The 19,970-nt window shown below is 42.6% G+C and overlaps 2 protein-coding genes across 2 annotated transcripts; one reads left to right on the forward strand and one right to left on the reverse strand.

Moving 5' to 3' along the window:
• Window positions 1-3,272: 3,272 nt before the first annotated feature.
• Window positions 3,273-13,506, reverse strand: SARAF (store-operated calcium entry associated regulatory factor). Its single transcript, XM_041395726.1, has 6 exons — window positions 13,372-13,506; window positions 12,553-12,728; window positions 10,912-11,302; window positions 7,817-7,925; window positions 6,187-6,305; window positions 3,273-5,668 (listed from the first exon to the last, which is right to left on the reverse strand). Exons 1-6 carry the CDS (start codon window positions 13,445-13,447, stop codon window positions 5,643-5,645), a joined length of 897 nt encoding a protein of 298 aa, XP_041251660.1. The 5' UTR covers window positions 13,448-13,506; the 3' UTR covers window positions 3,273-5,642.
• A 149-nt stretch (window positions 13,507-13,655) lies between these two features.
• Window positions 13,656-18,951, forward strand: LEPROTL1 (leptin receptor overlapping transcript like 1). Its single transcript, XM_041395776.1, has 4 exons — window positions 13,656-13,775; window positions 13,976-14,051; window positions 15,287-15,473; window positions 16,501-18,951. Exons 1-4 carry the CDS (start codon window positions 13,760-13,762, stop codon window positions 16,615-16,617), a joined length of 396 nt encoding a protein of 131 aa, XP_041251710.1. The 5' UTR covers window positions 13,656-13,759; the 3' UTR covers window positions 16,618-18,951.
• The last annotated feature ends 1,019 nt before the right edge of the window (window positions 18,952-19,970 follow it).

Raw genomic sequence — 19,970 nt, forward strand, 5'->3', positions numbered from 1 at the left:
TTGCCTACCTCAGGGAAAGAGGACTTCGGTGCTGACAGCAGTTGTCGGCAGCAGATGACAATTTGTGCTGAACAGGATCTCAGCTCAAAGCAAGGACAGGAACAACCTTCTGAGCTGCTTCAGACTGATTGGAGCTTGTTTTTACCTCGGTTTCAGAAACAGGAAAGATCAGTTTGTTTCTGTCCAAATGCTAAAGCCACATGAATTTCTGTGCTGACCTAACCTCACTTTTTACTGTTACTAATTCTTTACAAGCTGTGCATCAAACTACAAAAAGCCCTGAACAGGTCTGACTTTGTTGAACACCAAACCTGTTGCAGTTCTAAGTCTTCCACTCTTGCAGGGCAGAAGACACTGAAGGCATTATTTAAATACACATCAATAAAATACTCATCCAACTCCTGGAGAAGAATGTTGATAAAGTAATCCCATGATGCAGGTTAGCTCTGCAAAATTGTTCTAACTCAACATTTTATCTACATTCATTGCACATTTTTTTCCCTTTTTTTTCCTCCAACTGTAATTGTTGTCTGTCCATTAAAGCAGATGTGATATGTTTACAGCTACCAAATGACATGAAAATGACCACAGGAGCTGACTGGGAGATGAATAACTCCCATTAGGCAGCAGCAGCAAAAGGTATTCTGGATTGCTGGTAATTCCAGTGCTGCCTCAATAAAGACATCCCCACATGCTGATTACAAGGACACAGGAGGCATAGAGAAGAATCTTACAAAAACAATGATGTCGGGGCCGTGATCTCAAGGCCAAGTCTCAGAGGATCCCACACAATGACACCTAAATAAAGTTGCACAGCAAAGACTGTGTAAGTCTTGATGCCAGGGATGTCAAAGCAAATGCAGGAAATGAAGAAAAGTCCCCTATGCCGTACTTCAGAGACTCTGGTCTTTAAACAGGCAGTGATTTTTCTCCTCCAAATTTCACAGTGGGTTTGAAGTCTGAATTATGGAATGGCTCAGATGGCCCTCAGAGCAAAAGGTGCCAATCCATACTACTGGTAATTGTCTGTAGGGCTTTAGGGGTGCAGGAAAACTCAGTAAAAGCTGTTAGAACTGCCTTGTATTTCCTGCTGTTGTGTGAGAAGTGAGCAGGCAGGACACACTAGGACACAGGCTTCACCTGTGTCACCAAAGCTTTGCTTTGGCCTACTTCCTTCCCTTTGTCATCGTTGCTTGCTGCTTTTTCCATAATTAGCCTTCTCAGTTCATTCTAAGCCACACTGCAGAAGGAAAGAAACATGGATGCAGGGCAAAGTCACCTTTCATCTGCTTGGCATTTTCAGAAGCACCTGGTATCTTTAAACATACATCTACCTACAGGATCTGCAATGGCATGACTGTGGAGTGGCTGAGCTAGCACATCCTAGGCCAGCTTCCTGGTGCTACATCATTCCTCAGTTAGGATGGAGATAATGTTTTCAGGTCTTTTCCTTGCTGCCAGTTCACCAGCTCTAATCTGCTCCAATCCCCAGCTGCTATACTGTACCTTTGACAAAAATGCTTCTCTGACAGAAAGTTAAAAAAAATGTCTTTCCATAGACATATGTCACAAAGCTCAATTCACAGCCTGACAGTTGGCTCCCTTGACAGCATCACTATCTACTCCATCCATTCCCAGCTCAATGCACTTTTTACAACTGCTCGGCCTTTCCTTGCTAAAGAAACATTGACCCCCAGCCGTAACAGAGGGAGCCACAAGATGGAAGACAGCAGGAGATAAGATACACAGGCCACATAAAGGGAGCCTGCTGATTATTTTCATTAGCATTGGCAAATCACAGCTGCAATAGAAAAAGAGGTGTCAGAAAGTGAAGACTACTGCAGCTACACACAATATTAGGAAAGCTAAAGAACTGGCTGCAGAGGAAGGCTCCAGCACAACATGCTGAGTGATAAGGAGCCGCTCCCACACAGCACTCAACCCTGAGCTGCCCCAGTAGGTATGGAAGGAGAACGAGGAACCTGACATTATGTTTCAATAGACATAACAGGACACAACAGCATTGTCTGCTGGTACAGACTGCATTGCTGTGAGATTTTAATGTTTTTGTGGATTTGCTCATATGCCTTAGTTCACAGGCAGCTGGGCTATTTCTGTACCACAATCACTGGTTGATAGGGATTCTGACAACATTAAGAATACAAATTTGCTTTAGTAAGGAAGAAAAAATACATCACTTTTAATTGGTGCTAAGTGGACAACAGTCTATGTGCAAGTGCTGCATTTTCAGCTTTTAGACAGCTGTGCAGGCAGGTAGGTATTGCTTGCTACTTTACTTCAGTAATTTCTCTGTGCAACAGCTCCTAGTGCTGGAAATCACACTACCTGGCTTAATTCCCTTTTTGGAAGTCAGTGATGTAAAGTGATGACCATGGAATAATTTTGTTTTTCAAACAAACCACCTACTGTCTTGCCTTGGTGCTAAGTCAAACACACACATGGCACCCAGGAAAAAAGCAAGGTGCACAGCATGAGTCTCTGCAGAACTAGCCAAGATCTGACCTGGCAGCTGAGTCACAAGACAGAGCAGCACAGAGAAAGCTTATCTCTGTCCATCTTTTTTTTTTTTTTTCTTTTCATCACATGCTTCATGGGAAGTCAGCTGTAAAACCAGGAGTTTCATTTCTGTAGTTTTAGCTTTGTGTGAGGATGTAAACATTGTCAGAGTACAAGCAGTTCTGCTCCCAGGTACCAAACAGAATTGCAACTATCTACAACAGCATTTAACAGTTTGAGCATTTACATATACCTTGCAACTGTGAAGATGTTGCCAGAGCCCTGCCCAGGAGCAGAAGGGAGACAAGCACCTTCCAGATCTCATGCTCAGGAAGGAAGCACAAGGTCTCAGAAGTATGAGCTCTAAGCTGCCTGCCATGAGTTCTTTTCACTCAGGAGCATCAGCAGCATTTGATGAAGGAAACACTGACAGCAGAATTTGCAGGCCCCTGTTTAACCCCAGTTTACAACTGCCAAGACATTGAACTCTCTGTGTAGACCATGTCTCTGTTCAGCAGTGACACATCCTCTGTGTAAGAAGCCAATACATGAGCTTAAGCTATCCCTGTGTAGAGTTCTGCTCTGTCCACAACCAGGAACAGCAGCAGTGAACATAAATTCTTTTGAAGAGTTCAGCTCACCACCTTGTAAAACCAGGAACATGCTGACAGCTTTTCTGCAGGCTCAGATCGCAAGCAATTCCTTATAGGATTCAGTATTTTGTTACTGAAAACATAATCAATACAATAACTCTATTCTCAGTATTGTTTTATTTTATTGAAGCAACATACAGCTTACCCACTTTGCATCTGGGAGAAAAGGATGATATTATTTATCCAGGAAGTGGATGATGAGACAGAGAACTCTGAGAAAACAAACAATGCCATTCCTGCAGGCCTCAAGACAGTGATTTAAAGACAAAAATATTCCTTATTCACTTATTTCATTCCTTTATCAGAGGGAAGGGCAAACATATCCAAACAGATTCAGAAGCTATAGTAGAATTATGTATCAGATTTATTTTGCACATTTCATGCAGAAACTATAAATACATAAATACAAATGAAAACTTTGTCTAAAACACTTCATACCATACTGTAATTTAAGAGCAAACTTCAGCTTCCAACTATCCTGTTAGAAAAAATCCAGTTTCATTGTTATGCAATTAGTTGGCAAAGCAAACATTGACTGTGACAAGCTTAATCTGAATACACTTAGAAATAACTAAGAACTCCATATTTAAAATATATTCTTCTGCTACACTTTGTAATAAAGATAAGAGATTTACCATGGACTTCTCATAAAAGGCAGAGCTTTCTAGGAGGCCATGAGTAAGGTCTTTGTCATTTCCCTTTTTAGGTTCACAGTGCAGGCTATTAATGCAGTTATTTTTCCCCAACCCTCAGGCAGCTCTGAGAAGCAAACCACCATTTCACCCTCATTTTCAAAGTATCAAATGAAATTGATAACACTTTTAGTACAAGAACTTTTTCATGAAGCACTTTTTCTGGCTGTTGACTTCATAAAGATTTCTGGGATTTGCTGGTTTGGTTTGCTAGTATATTTTTTTCTTTTTTAATTTTCTCTCTTTTGGTTGCTTAAGTCATACATTGAACTTGAGTGTTAACATATGAACTAATTCCTTCTACACTCATGAATGGACACAGTTGCTTTTCCCTGAGTTATGCTGAAATCACTTTCTTAGACTAACCAGACTATTTAATTTCCTTGTGGAGCTGCAACCTGTATTAGTACTTTGCTTTTGCTGGAACAGCTGGTATCAACTCCCAGACACAGTGTTTTCCCAAGGCTGAAAGACAACACTTCTCTGGCTGCTGCCAGCATACACGAGCTGTGCCCACACAAACACTTCTACACCCTGTTAGGATGGGCACTGGAGAAGAGCTGGTCATCAAGCAGCCCCTTCTTCACTCTTCTCCTCTCCCCACAATCCTGAGAAATTTCTCTGCTTCTTATCCAACAATGCCTCTTCCAGGAGAGAATAAGTCACCCAAGAACTGTATGACACTTCACAGAGGCCCCAAAATATCATCACAGAACAAGCAAGGCCTCTCTGCTTCCCACTCTTCGACAGCACTTTGTTTTTAAAAAGCACGTTTGGGGAAGTTTACATCCTGTTAGATATCCAATTTCCTTTCTTTGCTTAGTATCAAGGCCTGCTGTGTCCCAGAGGTTCTATCATCTTTGCATTAAGAACATTCCCTTCCATTTTGCAATGAGCACCTTTGGTTTACTGTGCCCTGGGACAGGGGATCTAGCAGGACAGACCATTCACATCACAAGTTTTCACAGCATTGCCAATATCCACCATTAAAAAGAAAATCTGTGGCCTCAATGCAGGCAAAATTTAAATTTAAATTACCTCAGTCTGAATTTAAATTACCTCAGTCTTCCAGGAAAAGGTCCAAATTTCCAGGTTACTTATTTATTTACCCCCAATAACTTATAGGGAAAGTCCCCCAGGTTTGCACAGTCATCTTGGATGAACTCTGTAACATGGAGAATCCATGAATCTGCAATATTTTTACTCCAACAGTCACATAGCACAGACACAAGCATACTAATGTTAATCTCTTTATACACAGTTTTGCTCTTGTCCACTGAGGAAGAACTCCAGCACTTATCTGTGAGGCTGACTGCACTTACACTAAAGTTCACATGCATTCTGCAAAGGCAAAAAAAAAGTAGCTTCAAAGAGCAGCACTCCTTAAGTATCAGGTAGATGCTGGACTACCAGGAAAGAGGGAAAAAATTATCAGGAATTCTGGACCAAATGAAATGAAGCCCAGAACATGAGTACATGTTTTGAAAATCTGGTAAGGCTATCATTGCCATAATGCCTCAAGTAGAGACAGATACATGGTCAGTGTAACATCATTCATCTTAACTTGGAGGAGCTTTTGCTGATTTGAAACAGTGGATGCTCCCTTAGTGGATGGCACCTGTGATACCCTAAACAGCAGTGAGAGTCCACAGAGAAAGTGAGGAATTATTTGCCTAATCCTTCAAACCTCATATCCACTTCTGAAGTATACTACTATTAAAAGAAGTACAAGTACACAACAAGATTTAGTTCAATCACTCTGATGTAATAACAAAGGATTTCATCTTCGCTTTGTGCCTCCAAAGCCTGCAAAAGAAAAAAAAAGAAAAAAAAGTCAGCTCCACCATGGCCTTTCCACTGAACTCTCTAGTTCTAAAAAGGCTAAAGGTGGCAAGGGAGACGAGGTAAACATATCCACATGAAGGAGAACAGCAAGAAACTGTGGGCTGACTGGCCTGGAAACTATTCTGCTCTTGCAGATTAGACAACCTGCATTCTACAGAGAACATGTCTGTGCACGTTTGCTATGGAAGAGTACATGTAGTGCTCATCAGAAGGGAAAGCCTTAAACTAATGCACCTTGCCAGTGAAGACAAGCCTGATGCTGATGGTGCCATGCCCACCACAGGCCTGTGGAGAACTTAATGCCCCACAATGCTGCCCTACTTCCATGGGGAATGGAAGGAAAGGACATTGTTACATGCCATCTACACCAACTGGTAAAATAAAACAAGGATGCTCCTTGAACCACAACGAACATCTGCATGTTTTTCACAGGTTAAAGCCTCTTAAGCTTCAGGAAATTAAAAGGTGTTTTGCCTTACCAGAAGCAGTTCTTGTTCCTGAGCTGCTGCCTTCTGTGGAATTCCTTGAGTGCCCATGCATAGGAGGCACAGCTGTGGGATCTGTCCACATACTGTGATATGGGGAACGTGGCTGTGCTCTGGCATGAATCAGAGTAGAAGGAAAGTTTTGTTAATGGCCTCAGAAAAATTAAGAAGATACCATTCCAAACAACAGAACTGGACCTCCGAGGAAAAACTGTAAGCAGTTATTTCAAAGCTGGAAATGTTCCTATTTAATGTATTTAACACATTGAGAGCAAGGACATCCAGTGCTGTGATACCATAATCTGTAGACTTTCAAAAGGAAATTAAGCTTTATTCTTCAGAATAACGAATTCTAACAATTGTAAATGAGGACATATTTCTTTCTGAAATTTTGACCTTAAATTCCATCAGACAAGAAAGAAGTTTGAAATCTGAAGTTTAAATGCATTTTGGCATCACCTACATCCCAGCCACATTTGGCAAGAGAAAACATCCTTTTGTTAACTCTTTTGAAAAGGTCATTATCAGTAACACTAACATATCATGGTCTTTGACTCACTCACTTAAAATTACTTGCTTCCATGGATATGGAATTTCCTGCTGTTGAAATTTACAAACAGCTCTCTCACACTTCCTGGCACCAGCATTTTGCAGCACATAATTTCAAAAGCCTAAGAAACCAAATTAAATTATAGTGGACTGAAGTTTTAAACAAAAAGAAGCCCAAGTTAAGAAGCTTGTTTATGTATTTGGACTTACTCAGGTAGATCTCTAATCTTGAACAATAATTTGTGCCTACTGAAATGAAGGTGTGCATAGAAATCAGGGAACTAACCTGTATGTAGATACTACATAAATAGAATGCCTCAATGCAAGAGTAATGTATTTAAGCCTTGAGAAATATTGGGCCAATAAAAACTTTAACACATTATACCTTAGAAAAATTCTTAGCAGAATTAATGTAAGGCTTCTGTTATTAAAAATAGCCCACAACTTTACAACACAGATGCTTAGCACACTCCTGTTCATATACCTTACTCTCTAATCTGTTACATTTGTACAAGAATAGACTTGACACATAGGCAAGTCATTTCATAAATAGAGAAAACTGCTTAGGATCTGAAGATTCCTTGCAGGAATCTCATATGTTCTCCAGTGAAGCCTAAAATGGCAGCAACTGCCCTCTTTAAACTGTTAATCTAAAAATGATGCATTCTTAATGTCTAAAAGCCTATACCAAATATGGTCATCCAGATGTATTTTAGGAAAGATGACACTGATACAAGAGATCCATATACAGATGATTATATGCTTAATATGACTATGTGTGTTTTAAGGCATTCTGCAGATAAATTGTTTAAATGCTCAATTTAAATCTGCAGGCCATTATGCCAGGTCAGAGGAAGCAGAATGAAGTACCTCAGTCTTTCCACTTCTGCCTCAGAAACATGTTTGAAATGTCTCTGGTCCTGGAGCTACACACAGCTGCTCAAAATTCTTCTAGTGGTAGGATTTTATAATTTGAATGATACAGGTCTGAAATCTTAAAAGCAATGTCAATATAGTACATAGCAAACCCCCTGAAAGGTTAAATGCTTAAAATCTGAGAGTGTGCATATTTTACCTGTGACTGCCTGCCAAGTAGCCTAGCAAGCCTCCTGCTCCTAATCCAGTCCAAAATCCTGGTCCTGAACTGGTTCCATGATGGGAATGAGTTCCAAAGCTGTTATCATCTTAAACAAAATGAAAATAGGAAGCATAAGTTAGTAACAGACTAATCCTCAGGCCAGCTGTTGCAACAAAATTCTCTCCTGTTAAAGATAATGGAAAATTAGACAATAAACTGCTCCTGATTTCAGCAGATTTTCGATCAAGCTTAACTTGAAAAGCCTCACATTTCAGAAAGCAGGACACCCCACATAAACCAACACTACTATAAAGAGTTTTATGTTAAAAATCTGCTTCCACTTCATTTCACAACCCTGACATTTGCAAAACATGGAAAGAGTCCCTGCCTGCTGATCTATAAACAGACAAGTTAGATTAAAAATAGAAAAGGAAACTAAGAAAGAATAATCTGCTGAAGGTCACCAGAGCAGGCCAGAAGCAGATGCAGGAACACAAATCAAGTAGGTAACACTGCAGAGTGAGCAAACCACAAGGACACAGAGCTCCTAATCTCACCGAGCACAGCTGCACAGTTTGAGTCACAGTGGCTCAGTGTAACGCTGACATTACTGGTATTGTTCCCAGTAATCCTAGTCTGGCACTTGTTATCAAAAGCCAAGCTAACTGCAACCACATTGCAAAGCTTTCATTATGCATGAGTCGCCAAGCTTGACAAATACCTTGATGAAACTGCAAGCGTATCAAGTAGGTTGTGGGGGAAGGGGAGTCACAAATTTTTTGACATGTGACCTGCACATAACATGAGGTTCTGAGCCAGAATGAATGTTTTCCATTTAGAAAGAAAAACAGAAAATACAAACCCAAGTTAGAATAATTTTCTAGTCTAGCAAAAATCATGGATGCAAGAATAAGCTCAACCACGGGTTTAACACATAAGGAAGTATAAAAGGACTGAAGATAACATTAGAGTCTCCCTAAAACATGCCCACCTGAACAAGTGGGCCAGAGATGACATACGTAAAAATCAGAGGGCCTGGTTTGTCTTCAGACTGATATGGGTTGTTCGAAGTCACAGAAGGTAAAACAATAATGAAATAATCAGTTTCAGTCTAGACTGGATTTGATATTGAATTTCATTTTGAATGTGTGGGGAGAAATATAAACTCTCATTGGGATGATATACCATTAAATTATGCTGATTTGGAACAACAACAAAAAAATTACTTCATTTGCTGTGAAAACAATGTTAATCAGAGATGAATCAACTCATTTGAGCAAAAGCACCATGACTGAACACTGACTCAGAAAACTGAGTAATTTTTTTTGAAACATCTACAGTAAACATTAAGAATCATGTCAAACAACTAACTGAGAGAAAGCAGAATTTAATTAAGATAGTCTAGTTAAACAAGTTCCACAGGACACATTCTGCATGTTAAGGGGATTTAAAATGAGGCAAATTAAATATTAACAGCAATATGTGAACAACATTGCTTGTCATTACTGCCCAGGTTTCCAAAGACTAATACATTCATGTAACACATGGACATTCAGAGATGTGCTTTTGCTCTGCTCCCACAATGTAAGGCAGACACTGAATGCATGAAGTAGCCTAACACTTAGGATTTTTAATCTGGCTCCACATTGCACTTTTCCTCCTTACTTTGCCTGAAATCTAAAGACAAATCATTGATGTGCCTTATTAAAAACATCACAAGCTGAGCATTATATGCCTCCCAATGCGTATTTTAAGTGTCTCATTTCAGCAATCCTCAAGAAAACATTCTCAAGACCCTGTCCTTGCTAGATTTGTGACTCCTGCAAAGAAAAATGCATTGGGTCAATTAAATGACACAGAACTGAAGAGGGAAAAAATGAAAATAACTCCTCATTGTTTTGCCTGTGCCCAGTGTGACAGAGCTGTGTGTCATGGCCAGGGCTCCTGCTGACCACCACAGTACAGCCAGTGCCATGCCCACACAGCACAGACAGTCTGATGTAACCACGTGCAAACCAATTTGCAAAGCCAACAGAAGCAGATTCCCTTTAATTTTCTGGTGCAGGTACAGCTGAAAGGTTCTGCTGTGCACGCCCTGCACAAGGGTATCCAAAAGAATTACACTGCACCCTCTGTTGGCCAAACTGAACAAATCTTGGAGAAAGCACTAATAAGCATTATTAAAATATAAACTTTTGACTAAAAAACCTAATCCTTGCTACATATTTTCTTGCCAAAACCCCTTCTCTATTAAAAAAAAAAAAAAAAAAAAAAAAAAAAGGAATTACGCAACTTGTGAGAATGTAATTCAAGCTCCAGTGCTGTGAGCAGCTTGCATGTTTACAGGGTTAAATGAGTTAGTCAGACACCAGATGAGTAATGTTTTTAATTTCCCTGAGACACTACGATGGCCTAAGGAAGACCGCTTATTACGTGACAGAAGACACCAGTTTTCTGGGAAAAGAAAAATTGCCTCTTTTCCCAGCAGCAGCCTTGTCACTGCTTTTGTAATTTTCAACTTCAGATGAAAGGCCCCGCATAAGATTCAGATGCTGTACCCTCTAATGACAGCTCACAGACACTCTGCTCTGGGAACCAAATCTTTCAGCTGCTGGGACTACACTGAAGCCCTGTTAAACAGAGGACTGGTACATGATACTCAACCCCATCAGCTGCTTTGTCAACGGAATCAGGGCTGAAAGGCCGTTCTGTGAAGTTTCAGAGTGCTCCTTTGGCATGGCTTTGTTTCTGGCTGTGTAAGAACATTCTCTTTTCCAGATTACCTATGACAATTATTCTCCTTGTCACAATCCTGCTATTTCACAGGTGATGAAAAGAATGCTTGCAGAGCATGGGGAGGTAGCTTTTCAAAGGTTCAGAGGGCAGCCTGCCCTGAAAGCCTGTGGAAAGCCAAGCCCTAATTTCCTCTTTTGAACAAAGAGCAGAATACAAAGCTGGCCATAGGCTCTGCAGCCAATTGGCAGTTGCCTGCAAATGCTGTGGTTTTAACTCTGTCCCACCTTCCCTAGCACAGATAAAACAGGACAATCGTGCTTGCTCTTTTGAATACCGTAAATGGCTCAGAGCCCTACCTGTGAAGGTGGACTTAAAACCAGGAGGAGGAGGTGCCTGCTGACTCTGCCAGAAGGGCTGAGAGAAGCCATCACTGCCCCCAGAACTCTGTTGAGACTGCTGGTTGCTGAGGAAGAACTTGTATACTCCAAAAGCAAGAAGAAGAAGAACTATTACAACAATTGCTCCAGAACCAGAATCAGAATAATCTTTCCTTGACTGGTAATAGCTGGAGCCAAAGCTTCCAGAGTTCTTCACTTTCCTTTCACCTTCCTCAGTCAGCTCTAGCTTGAACAGCAAACTACAGGAGCCTCTTAGTATGTAAGGATCATCTGGGTAATCATAGCCTTCACAGCTCACTTCCATTTGTCCAAAACGGTAGGCTTTTTCCAGGTCTGCTTTGCACTCCCACTGAAAAAATAAACACAACACAACGTAAAACACACTGCCCCAAAGATGAAAACACCCATCTGCTTCCCCACATACACCCTGAAACAAAGCTGTAATTGCTAACAAATCATCTACGGGCCACAGGTAAAACATTTCCATGTGCTCCTACTTTGAAAAGGAGTAGGAATTTGATGTTTAAATGAATTTTATATACTTAAACTTAAAACTTAAAATACATCTTATCTTTCAGAACACTGAAGAATTACAACTCTGGAAGATTAAGTTTTTTCTTCACTGAATACATTTTTCAAATATCCCTTCTTGATATATAGCAATACTTCTAAAAAATGTGTACCCTGTACACATTTATTAGCTACATACAAATGCCTGTCCTGTGCAAACTCGATAGCAGCTACAAAAATATAACATGTGAGTCTGAAATCCAGTGCAGCATTGCGTCCACTTGTGCAGAAATGAAAAGAAACTGGGACAGACATCATTAGACATCCATATGCAACACTTAACAATTACACTGGGGATTCTCTGGATGAACACAGGTGGATCCTCAGGCTCACGTTCCCTTGAGGTACCCAAACAAAGGGATCTCTAATGGCACATGACATGTATTTTGGAGAGGAAATAAGAAAGTAGATGTCTCTAAATTAGTAATTCAGTACAGCAGTACCAACTGCCATTTAATAATTGATTGTTCTTTGCTAAAACTGATACAGTATTGTGAATTACTTTCAGCCTTGATTCCTGGTTATCTATTGACAGCAACCTCTTTAGGAGCTGAAAGTCAAGACTATTTACTGACTAGCACTCATATCCTAAGGTGCAAGTGAAAGTCAGGCAAGTCTGAAATTTAGTTTCAAAAAGGTAGAACTGAAGTGAAGCAAATATTAAGAAGCCCTTTCCACACTAATAAAAAATGGAAATCAACACAGCAAAAATAATTCAAAAGCATCCTCTGGGGTTTGCAAGAGTTTAATTTTATAAACTCAAGCACCATTTTATTTAAAACCAACAAAGTTTTGCTATGCCATGCTTTTACATTAGCTCCTTCAAAGAGATTTCAAACATGTACCTACTGTAGTTCTGGAAAATCCAAACCTAAAAGTATTTAGGTTAGGTTAAGTTTTAGTGCAAGAGTTCATTTAACAAAAAGCATCTGAACTGACAACCTAGCTCCCTACTCTTCGCTCCTTCAGAACTTCCCAGCTTGGGGGAAAGCGATCTCACAGACAGTTTAACAAGTTTCAAACAGTTACCTGTACATCGTAGCCATCCCATCCTTTGTTGTAACACTGCACAGCCTCAGGGACACGGGAACAGCCCGCAGAGCCCCCCGTGCACTGCAGCTGCGGGACGGAGGCTGTCCGCCTGGATGTTGTGTACTGCCCTCTGTGCAGAGTGAGCGCCTGAACGTCCCGCAGCAGAACCTTCCCTGAAACAGGCAGCACAAGGAATCGCAGAATCCATTAGGCTGGGAAACACCTCTGTGACCACCGAGTCCAACCTCGATAAAAGAACCCTATCATGTCAACCAGACCACGGCACAGAATGCCACGTCCAGTTTTTCCCTAAACACCTCCAGGCACGGTGAGTCCACCACCATCCTGGGCAGCCCATTCCAATATTTGGCCACCCTCTCCGTGAAAAACTTCTTCCTATTGCTTGTCAGCACTTGTGTACTCCTTGTCAGCACTTGTGCAGGTGTCCTCCTCCTGGCTACGAGGGCCTGCTCTCAGGACACGGCGATGGAGGCCGAAGCTTACGCCTGCATCTTGACGAGACGAAGCTCCAGGAGGCACCAGACGCCCAGGGGGAAACAGGGCAGAGCTCCCCGTTTCCTCCCGAGGCGGCTCCGGGCTCCTCCTCCCAGCAGCCAGCCGCCCCTGCCCGCGGTGCGGGATCACCGCTCCGACACACACCGGTTTAGAGGGAGCCCAAACCCCACCAGCCCTTCTTCCCCGCGCCGGCCGCCGCTAAACCGGCAGCGCTGCGCAGTGCCGGGCCGCGAGGAGCCGCCAACAAGCCGGCAGAGGCGGCGAGGCCGCGCTGAGCCCCCTTTTCCCCGCGGGTCTCACCCGGTCGGTCCCAGCCCAGCGCGGGTCCCGCGGCGGCGCAGAGCAGCAGGAGCAGGCGCGGAGCGAGCCCCGCCATGGCGGCACCGGCAGCTGTCACCGCCAGCCGGGGGCGGGCGCGGCGCCCGGGGGAGCCCCGCCCCCACCGTGCCGTGGGGCCAATGGGCGGCGAGGGCGCGGCGCTCGCCGAGCTCCGTGAGGGGGCGGGGCTGCCGCCGCGGGGCCTGCGCGCGCGCCACGTATGAGCGTCGCGGGGCCGGCCCGGGAGGGGAGGGGCGGGGCGGGGCACAGCCCTCCCCCTTGCCGGAAGCGGTTTCCGCTTCCGCGCGGCATTTCCGGTTCCCGGCGCGCGCCTCTCCGGTGCCGCGCGGCTGGCGGGACGGGCGGCGCCATGGCGGGAATCAAAGGTGCGCGCGGCGCGGGGCGGGGCCGGTAACGGCGGGAGCGCGCGGCCCGCGCGGGGAGGCCGCCGGGAGCCGCCGCGGGACCCCGAGCGTCTCCGGGCGGCCGGCGCCGCGCTGAGCCCCGCGGTGGCTCGCGGGCGGCGGTCGGTGCTGTGCGCGGTGCGGCGCAGCCTTCACGTTGGTTGGGTCTGTTCTCGTTGTAGCGCTGATCAGCCTGTCCTTCGGGGGAGCGGTCGGACTGATGTTCTTGATGCTCGGATGCGCCCTGCCCCAGTACAAGTACCGTGCACTCTTTCTGTTCTGCTTCTTTTTTGTGTGGCTGTAGCTTCAGAGGAGTCCCGCTTCCGTAATGGTGGATTGATAAGTTCTCTCTGTGTAGCAGAGGTCTTTTGGTTTGGTGGTGGTTTTTTTTTTTTTTTTTTTTGGTTGGTTGGGCTTTTTTGGCTTTTGCTTCAAAAGATTGGGGTGGGAATAAAAAGAAAGACCATCCGGGATTTAATTAATCCTAAAGAGTAATGGCAGCAAAAGTTACACTACCAGGCCTGGCTGCAAACCATGGAAGGATGCATTGCCCTGCCTGTGGACTGGTGTCCTGACCCTCAGACAGCAGCAGCTCCCGAGGTGGGCAGCAAGTGTGGGTTATCCAGGGAAAGGTCTGCATTTTCTGTGGCTGCCTAGGGGTAGCTGGGCTGTTGGTGACTATCAAGTGGATTCCTGGCTGTGTCCCACACTTGTAATGTAGCATCTCCAGTAATTGCTGTCTGTACTTCCCCGACATCGATTCCTATCCCTTGGTTTTCAGGAGATACAAAATAGCAGACCAAGTGCTCAGATAGAGAGGCCACTGGCTTTGACTCTTTGCAAGTGAATGCTGACTTTACAGAAAAGATTTTAAATTTACTTGTTCACTGTTGAATAAATACCAAGTATCCTGTCGATAGACCTGTTATTGGTTGTGAATTGCAGTTTCTATATATATGACTATATCTACATGTGTGACATACCTGAATTTCATTCATATATGAATCTCTAGGCCAGCTTTCTTATGTTTTGAAGGCAGTGCTAGTGACAGAAACCCTGGGGAAGGAGACCCTTACCCAGTTGCCCTTCAAACAATGCAGTAAAGTTTTATTGAAACAATGTGCACCTGCGTTTGTGTGCCTGAGAAGTCTAATCTGGGGTGCTGCAAGGGTATCTCTAAAGTACAACTGACAGGATAAACCTGGAGTTAAGCTCACCTTGTGAGGTGGCATTAGATTTAGGCTTGCTTAGTGAAATCTTGCTTTGTGAATATCCTGTTAGTGAGCTCCGCTGCCACTGAGGTCAGCCGAACCCACTCACGCACACGGTCTATTGGATTAATGTCACCTCACTCCAAGGCAAAGGATTTGCCTTCTCTGGGCTTGTCTGTCCTAAATGGGGATGCTGGATGGGGAAAATGCCTTGCATTGATTTTAGGAGGAGCAGGAAGTAAATCCAGTTAACTAAAACTTTTCTTCTCCTTTCTTTTTCAGCCAGTACTGGCCACTGTTTGTTCTGTTTTTTTACATCCTCTCTCCTATCCCGTACTGCATAGCAAGAAGATTGGTAGATGACACGGATGCTACAAGTAATGCCTGCAAGGAGCTGGCCATATTCCTTACAACAGGCATTGTGGTCTCAGCATTTGGGCTGCCCATAGTGTTTGCAAGAGCAGAACTGGTTAGTAGTGTTTTGACCCATTATTGCCTTTTTTTTTTCTAGAAAACTTCATTCTTTGTGTTTGTTTATTGAAGGTAAAGCTTTCATGCACTAAATAACTCTTACAATTATGTACTTTTGGAACCAGAACAAGATTTTTTTTTTTTTTTTGCAAGAAAAATCAATACAGAAATGGGAGCATGGCAGAACATTGTGATTGCCAATTGCTTCACGTGGTCATGGAATAAAGCCTGACAATGCAATGCAGAGAAAATGAGACAGAAATTTCTGTGAAAACTTAACAGGGAAGTAACTAAATATAGAATTGTAAAGAATACTTCAAAGACAATTTGTGGACTAGCTGGGCTAAAGCAGCATGACTAAACAAACAAAAAAAAGCATTTTTATACTCACTGTAAATGATATTGTAAGTGATATTGGTATCATTTTCTTAAACTTCCAAGTTCTCATTACATATTTCCCAATATACAGCTTTTCACTAAAATACTTTAAAAGTTCATTTTGTTTGTGTGAATGTCAGAAAGCACTACCAAGTCAAAAACCATGGAGTGCACGTTCATAAATGTCTTTAGGTAGAAGCTAGGTGGGCAGTTGGAATGCCTCACACCCTTTGAGTAATCCACTTACTCTCCTGTGAAAACATCCACCTCTTTTTTTGTTCCTGGGATATCTGCTGGCACTTTGAAGACCTTAAATACCTGTTCTAAAAAGTCTTACAGCATAGCTGTGCTGCAGATGTGTTTGATGCTGTTGTCTAGCCTTACTTTGCATACCAAACCAGTTGTGCCTGTAGCTAGCCAATGCTTTGAGTACAGCTAGAAGAAAGTTGCAGTGCTGCACGGCTGGCTGTGAATTTGTCAAGTAATTTTGGGTAAACCCAGCCTGCTTGGTGTAACCACAAATAATGAGGTATTGCCTCTTGCATCATAGACGTCTTACTGAACTTTGTTGAGAATGAGACAATGTTACCTTTTGTCTTGTTGGTGTTCGGCTCCAAACGTGTCTAAGTGAATTCCCCTGTTCACAGATTTACTGGGGCGCATGTGCACTCGTTCTCACTGGGAATACAGTCATCTTTGCCACCATCCTAGGATTTTTCTTGGTCTTTGGCAGCAATGACGACTTCAGCTGGCAGCAGTGGTGAAAGGAAGATCAGAGAACTATCCACAGGCATCTTGTCATGCAGTGGCCATCCATACAAATGAGAGAATGGGCAATAAAGAGAAGTAGCGTAGCAAGCCTCTTGAGTATTCTAGATGCTCCTTTTGATGTTGTTCGTTCTGAGTGTACTACTGTTGCTGACAGGGTTTCTACGTTTTTATGAAGTGGAGAGATGATTGATTTCATTTTTACCTATGGTATGTTATTTTAGGTGCTCTCTTGGTTTAAAATTGTCATCCTTCTGTCCAATGTTTTATGTGAAGCTTTAAACCAGGAACAACATTTAAACATAGTTTCAGAGATTTAAAGTTGGGGGGTTTTGGTGGGTTTTTTCTTCGTTGGTGGGGTTTTTTTTAAGTTAAGCATTAGCTATGTTTCTTTTTTTTTTTTTTTTTTTTTTTTTAATACCAGGATTAAATTATATACAAGCTGAATGGAAGTAAGAGATTGTCCACCACCATTGCCAATTATCAGATCAATAGATTGTTGCTGTATTTTAGCAGAGGCAAGGTGGGTTGGAGAGTACCGGTTGCAGATTTTCTTCTGCCCATACCTCAGACTGGGTGATGAATGTTGATAGCCTTCATTACAGGAGAAGGCTGAGGAGTAGGTGGAGTTATTTGGGAGAAAAGTCCTAAATTTTAACACCACTAGCTCTTTTACCTGCTTTGTTACCGATTCTGTGGATGTGACATTCAAATACTCTGTAAATGTATTGATGCTGATATACAAAACTGAAGTGTATTGTAGGGGAAGAGAAAATGATGTTTAAATTCCATTTTTTAAAAAAAAAGTATCTTTTGAACTCTTTCTATTTATAAGCATTTTATGGTTTTGAACTTTTATGTCAACTCTTTACCACAAAGATGGTAAAATGGTCATTTATGGAACTACTGGTCTGTGTTAATTTGAAGCATATACAAAGCTATTTGCTCCTCCCCTTTTTAATTTATTTTATACATAGCATATATATATATAAAAATATATAATAAACTAGCTTTTAAGATGTAGATTAAAACTTTGTGTTAAACTTGCCTGAGTTTTCCTGCCCCCCCCCCGTTTTTTTTTCCTTTCTTCCCCCCTCAATGCAGCTGAGGCACGACTTTTTTGGAAGTCACTGGCTGAACTGATTTCACTGACTGTTTTTAAGTTCTTATGCACTGTTGGTTAATAAGATTCACTGTTATGTCTGTAACTGTACCTTGTGTTCTGTAAGATTGCACATGTAGCTTCAAGTATTTAAGAAAAGTTTTCTGCATACCTCTCAATTGTTCAAATTTTCATTTGAAGAAGTCTGCCATTGGACATTCCATCACAACACAGTTGATGAGTACCACTTAACCAGGTTTGCCTGTACCACGTGCAGTGATGACCTTGACCAAACTTACTTCTAAACTTTATTTTTCAATTCTTTAAAAAGTAAGTCTATGAAACTTAACTATGTGTAATTGAAAGCTTAGGTTTTGCTCAGCAGTATGAAAAGGCAGAGAACTGTAGGCCTTGGCTGTAGTATTTATGTGTGGATGTAAATGAAGTATAAAGTTTGCATATATATATATATATATGTTCATAAATGTACATGAGTATACAAAGTCTGATAGTAATGGGGTGTGCTCCAGGAACTGATGCTGGCAGGTGGGGGCAGCTGGGGCGTAACTACCTCCACACACTGCTTTGTTAATGTCCTGTGTGTGGAACAGAGGAACAAGCCGCTGCCAAGGCTCCAGAGCAGAGGTATTTCAAGCATAACCAAGTGCTTCACCAGGCTGCCTGCAATGGTGGCATTTGGAGCTGCACAAGGGCTGTAGGATCACGTGTTTTTTTCCTTTTTTCTGCAAGATTTCTGCACCCACGCCCCCAGTACAATGGACACTTCAAAAAAATCTTCCAAACCAGTGGCTAAACTCGCAGTCCTCTGCATTCCTTACAGAGGAGGAATGCCTAGGACTTGTGCAAATATGTCTGTTACATTTTCTGGTCAGGATCTGTTTTTTCCTTCATTCCTGAAGCCACATGATGCTACTCTCTGGATCACCGGTCATGGAGCTGACTCTGTGTGTGTTGGTGGTGCATTTTTTGTTTGTTAATTGCATTACAGCACTCCCTCCTTGCTTGCACACCAAGCACATGCAGTATTGCTCTGATTCATGAGCAGGACAGTTGAGAGGTATGATTCTTCCATATAATATGCACTGAGATTGTCTTACCATCCTTCTAGAGGGAAAAACTTTGAGCGATACAAATTTTAAATAGCAATCTTGAGTTCTGTATGTTTAATCAAAAATACTCTAATAAAAAGAGTATTTTGTTTAAAGTATTAATTGTTCTTTTTCCTTTATTTAATGTGGTTGTTATTCCTGTGGAAGAGATGACACCAGACTGCTCACTAATCCTTCAGAGCAAATATTTGTGGTTTTTACCCGGGACTGCTTCATAAAGAGAGGCTCCCGTGTCCAAGTTGCACTGAGCTGACTTGGTTGGTTGTATCTCACATTGCAGTGTTTCCTTCAGTTTCTATTTGAAAGCCAAATCCTGAAATTGTTGGTGTTGTTATACAAAGTGATGGCTGCCTTAACCCTCTGATGTATTTATAACTCTGCAATTTTTATTTAAAAAAAACCACACAGCCTTTGTGATATTTTTAATCATGACATTTCTGAAATTTGAAAACTGTTGACTGATGCTAGTCTTTTGGCAGAAGAAAGTAATGGGAGTTGGTAGAAAATCCTTTTGGGATGATCAATCCCAATTCCCTCTCCACACCCACTCACTTTGGCCAAGACATTGGGAGTGGAGTTATTTGGCAATAACTAAGGTGCTACATCTGCAGAGCTTTTTCATAAAAGCAAATGAAATCAGTAGAATCATTGACAATGCTGGGCTGGTAGAGACCCATCAGGATCACACTGTGTGCCCAAAAGCATTGTCCAAAAGCTTCCTGAGCTCTGTCAGGCTTGGTGCTGTGACTCCTTCCTGGGGGAGATGTTCCAGTGCCCAACCACCCTCCGGATGAAGAACCTTTTCCTGATATGTAGCCTAGACCTTCCCTGACTGAGCTCCATTCCATTTCCCTGAGTCCTGTCACTTGTCACCAGAGCAAAGAGGTCAGTACTTGCCGCCTCTTCCTCTCTTGAGGATGTTCCAGACCACACTGAGGTCTCCCTCTCTCCCCTAGGCTGAACAAACCAAGTGGCCTCCAACACACTTACGGCTTCCTCTCAAGGCCTGTCACCGTCCTCTGGACTCTCTCTGACAGCTCAGTGTCTCTCTTTTGTTGCAGCACCCAGAGCTGCCCCAGCAGTGGAGGTGAGGCTGCCCCAGAGCAGAGCAGAGCAG

Source organism: Onychostruthus taczanowskii, unplaced genomic scaffold (genome assembly GCF_017590055.1).
Source record: "Onychostruthus taczanowskii isolate IOZ18803 unplaced genomic scaffold, ASM1759005v1 scaffold12, whole genome shotgun sequence".
NCBI classification, from domain to species: domain Eukaryota; kingdom Metazoa; phylum Chordata; class Aves; order Passeriformes; family Passeridae; genus Onychostruthus; species Onychostruthus taczanowskii.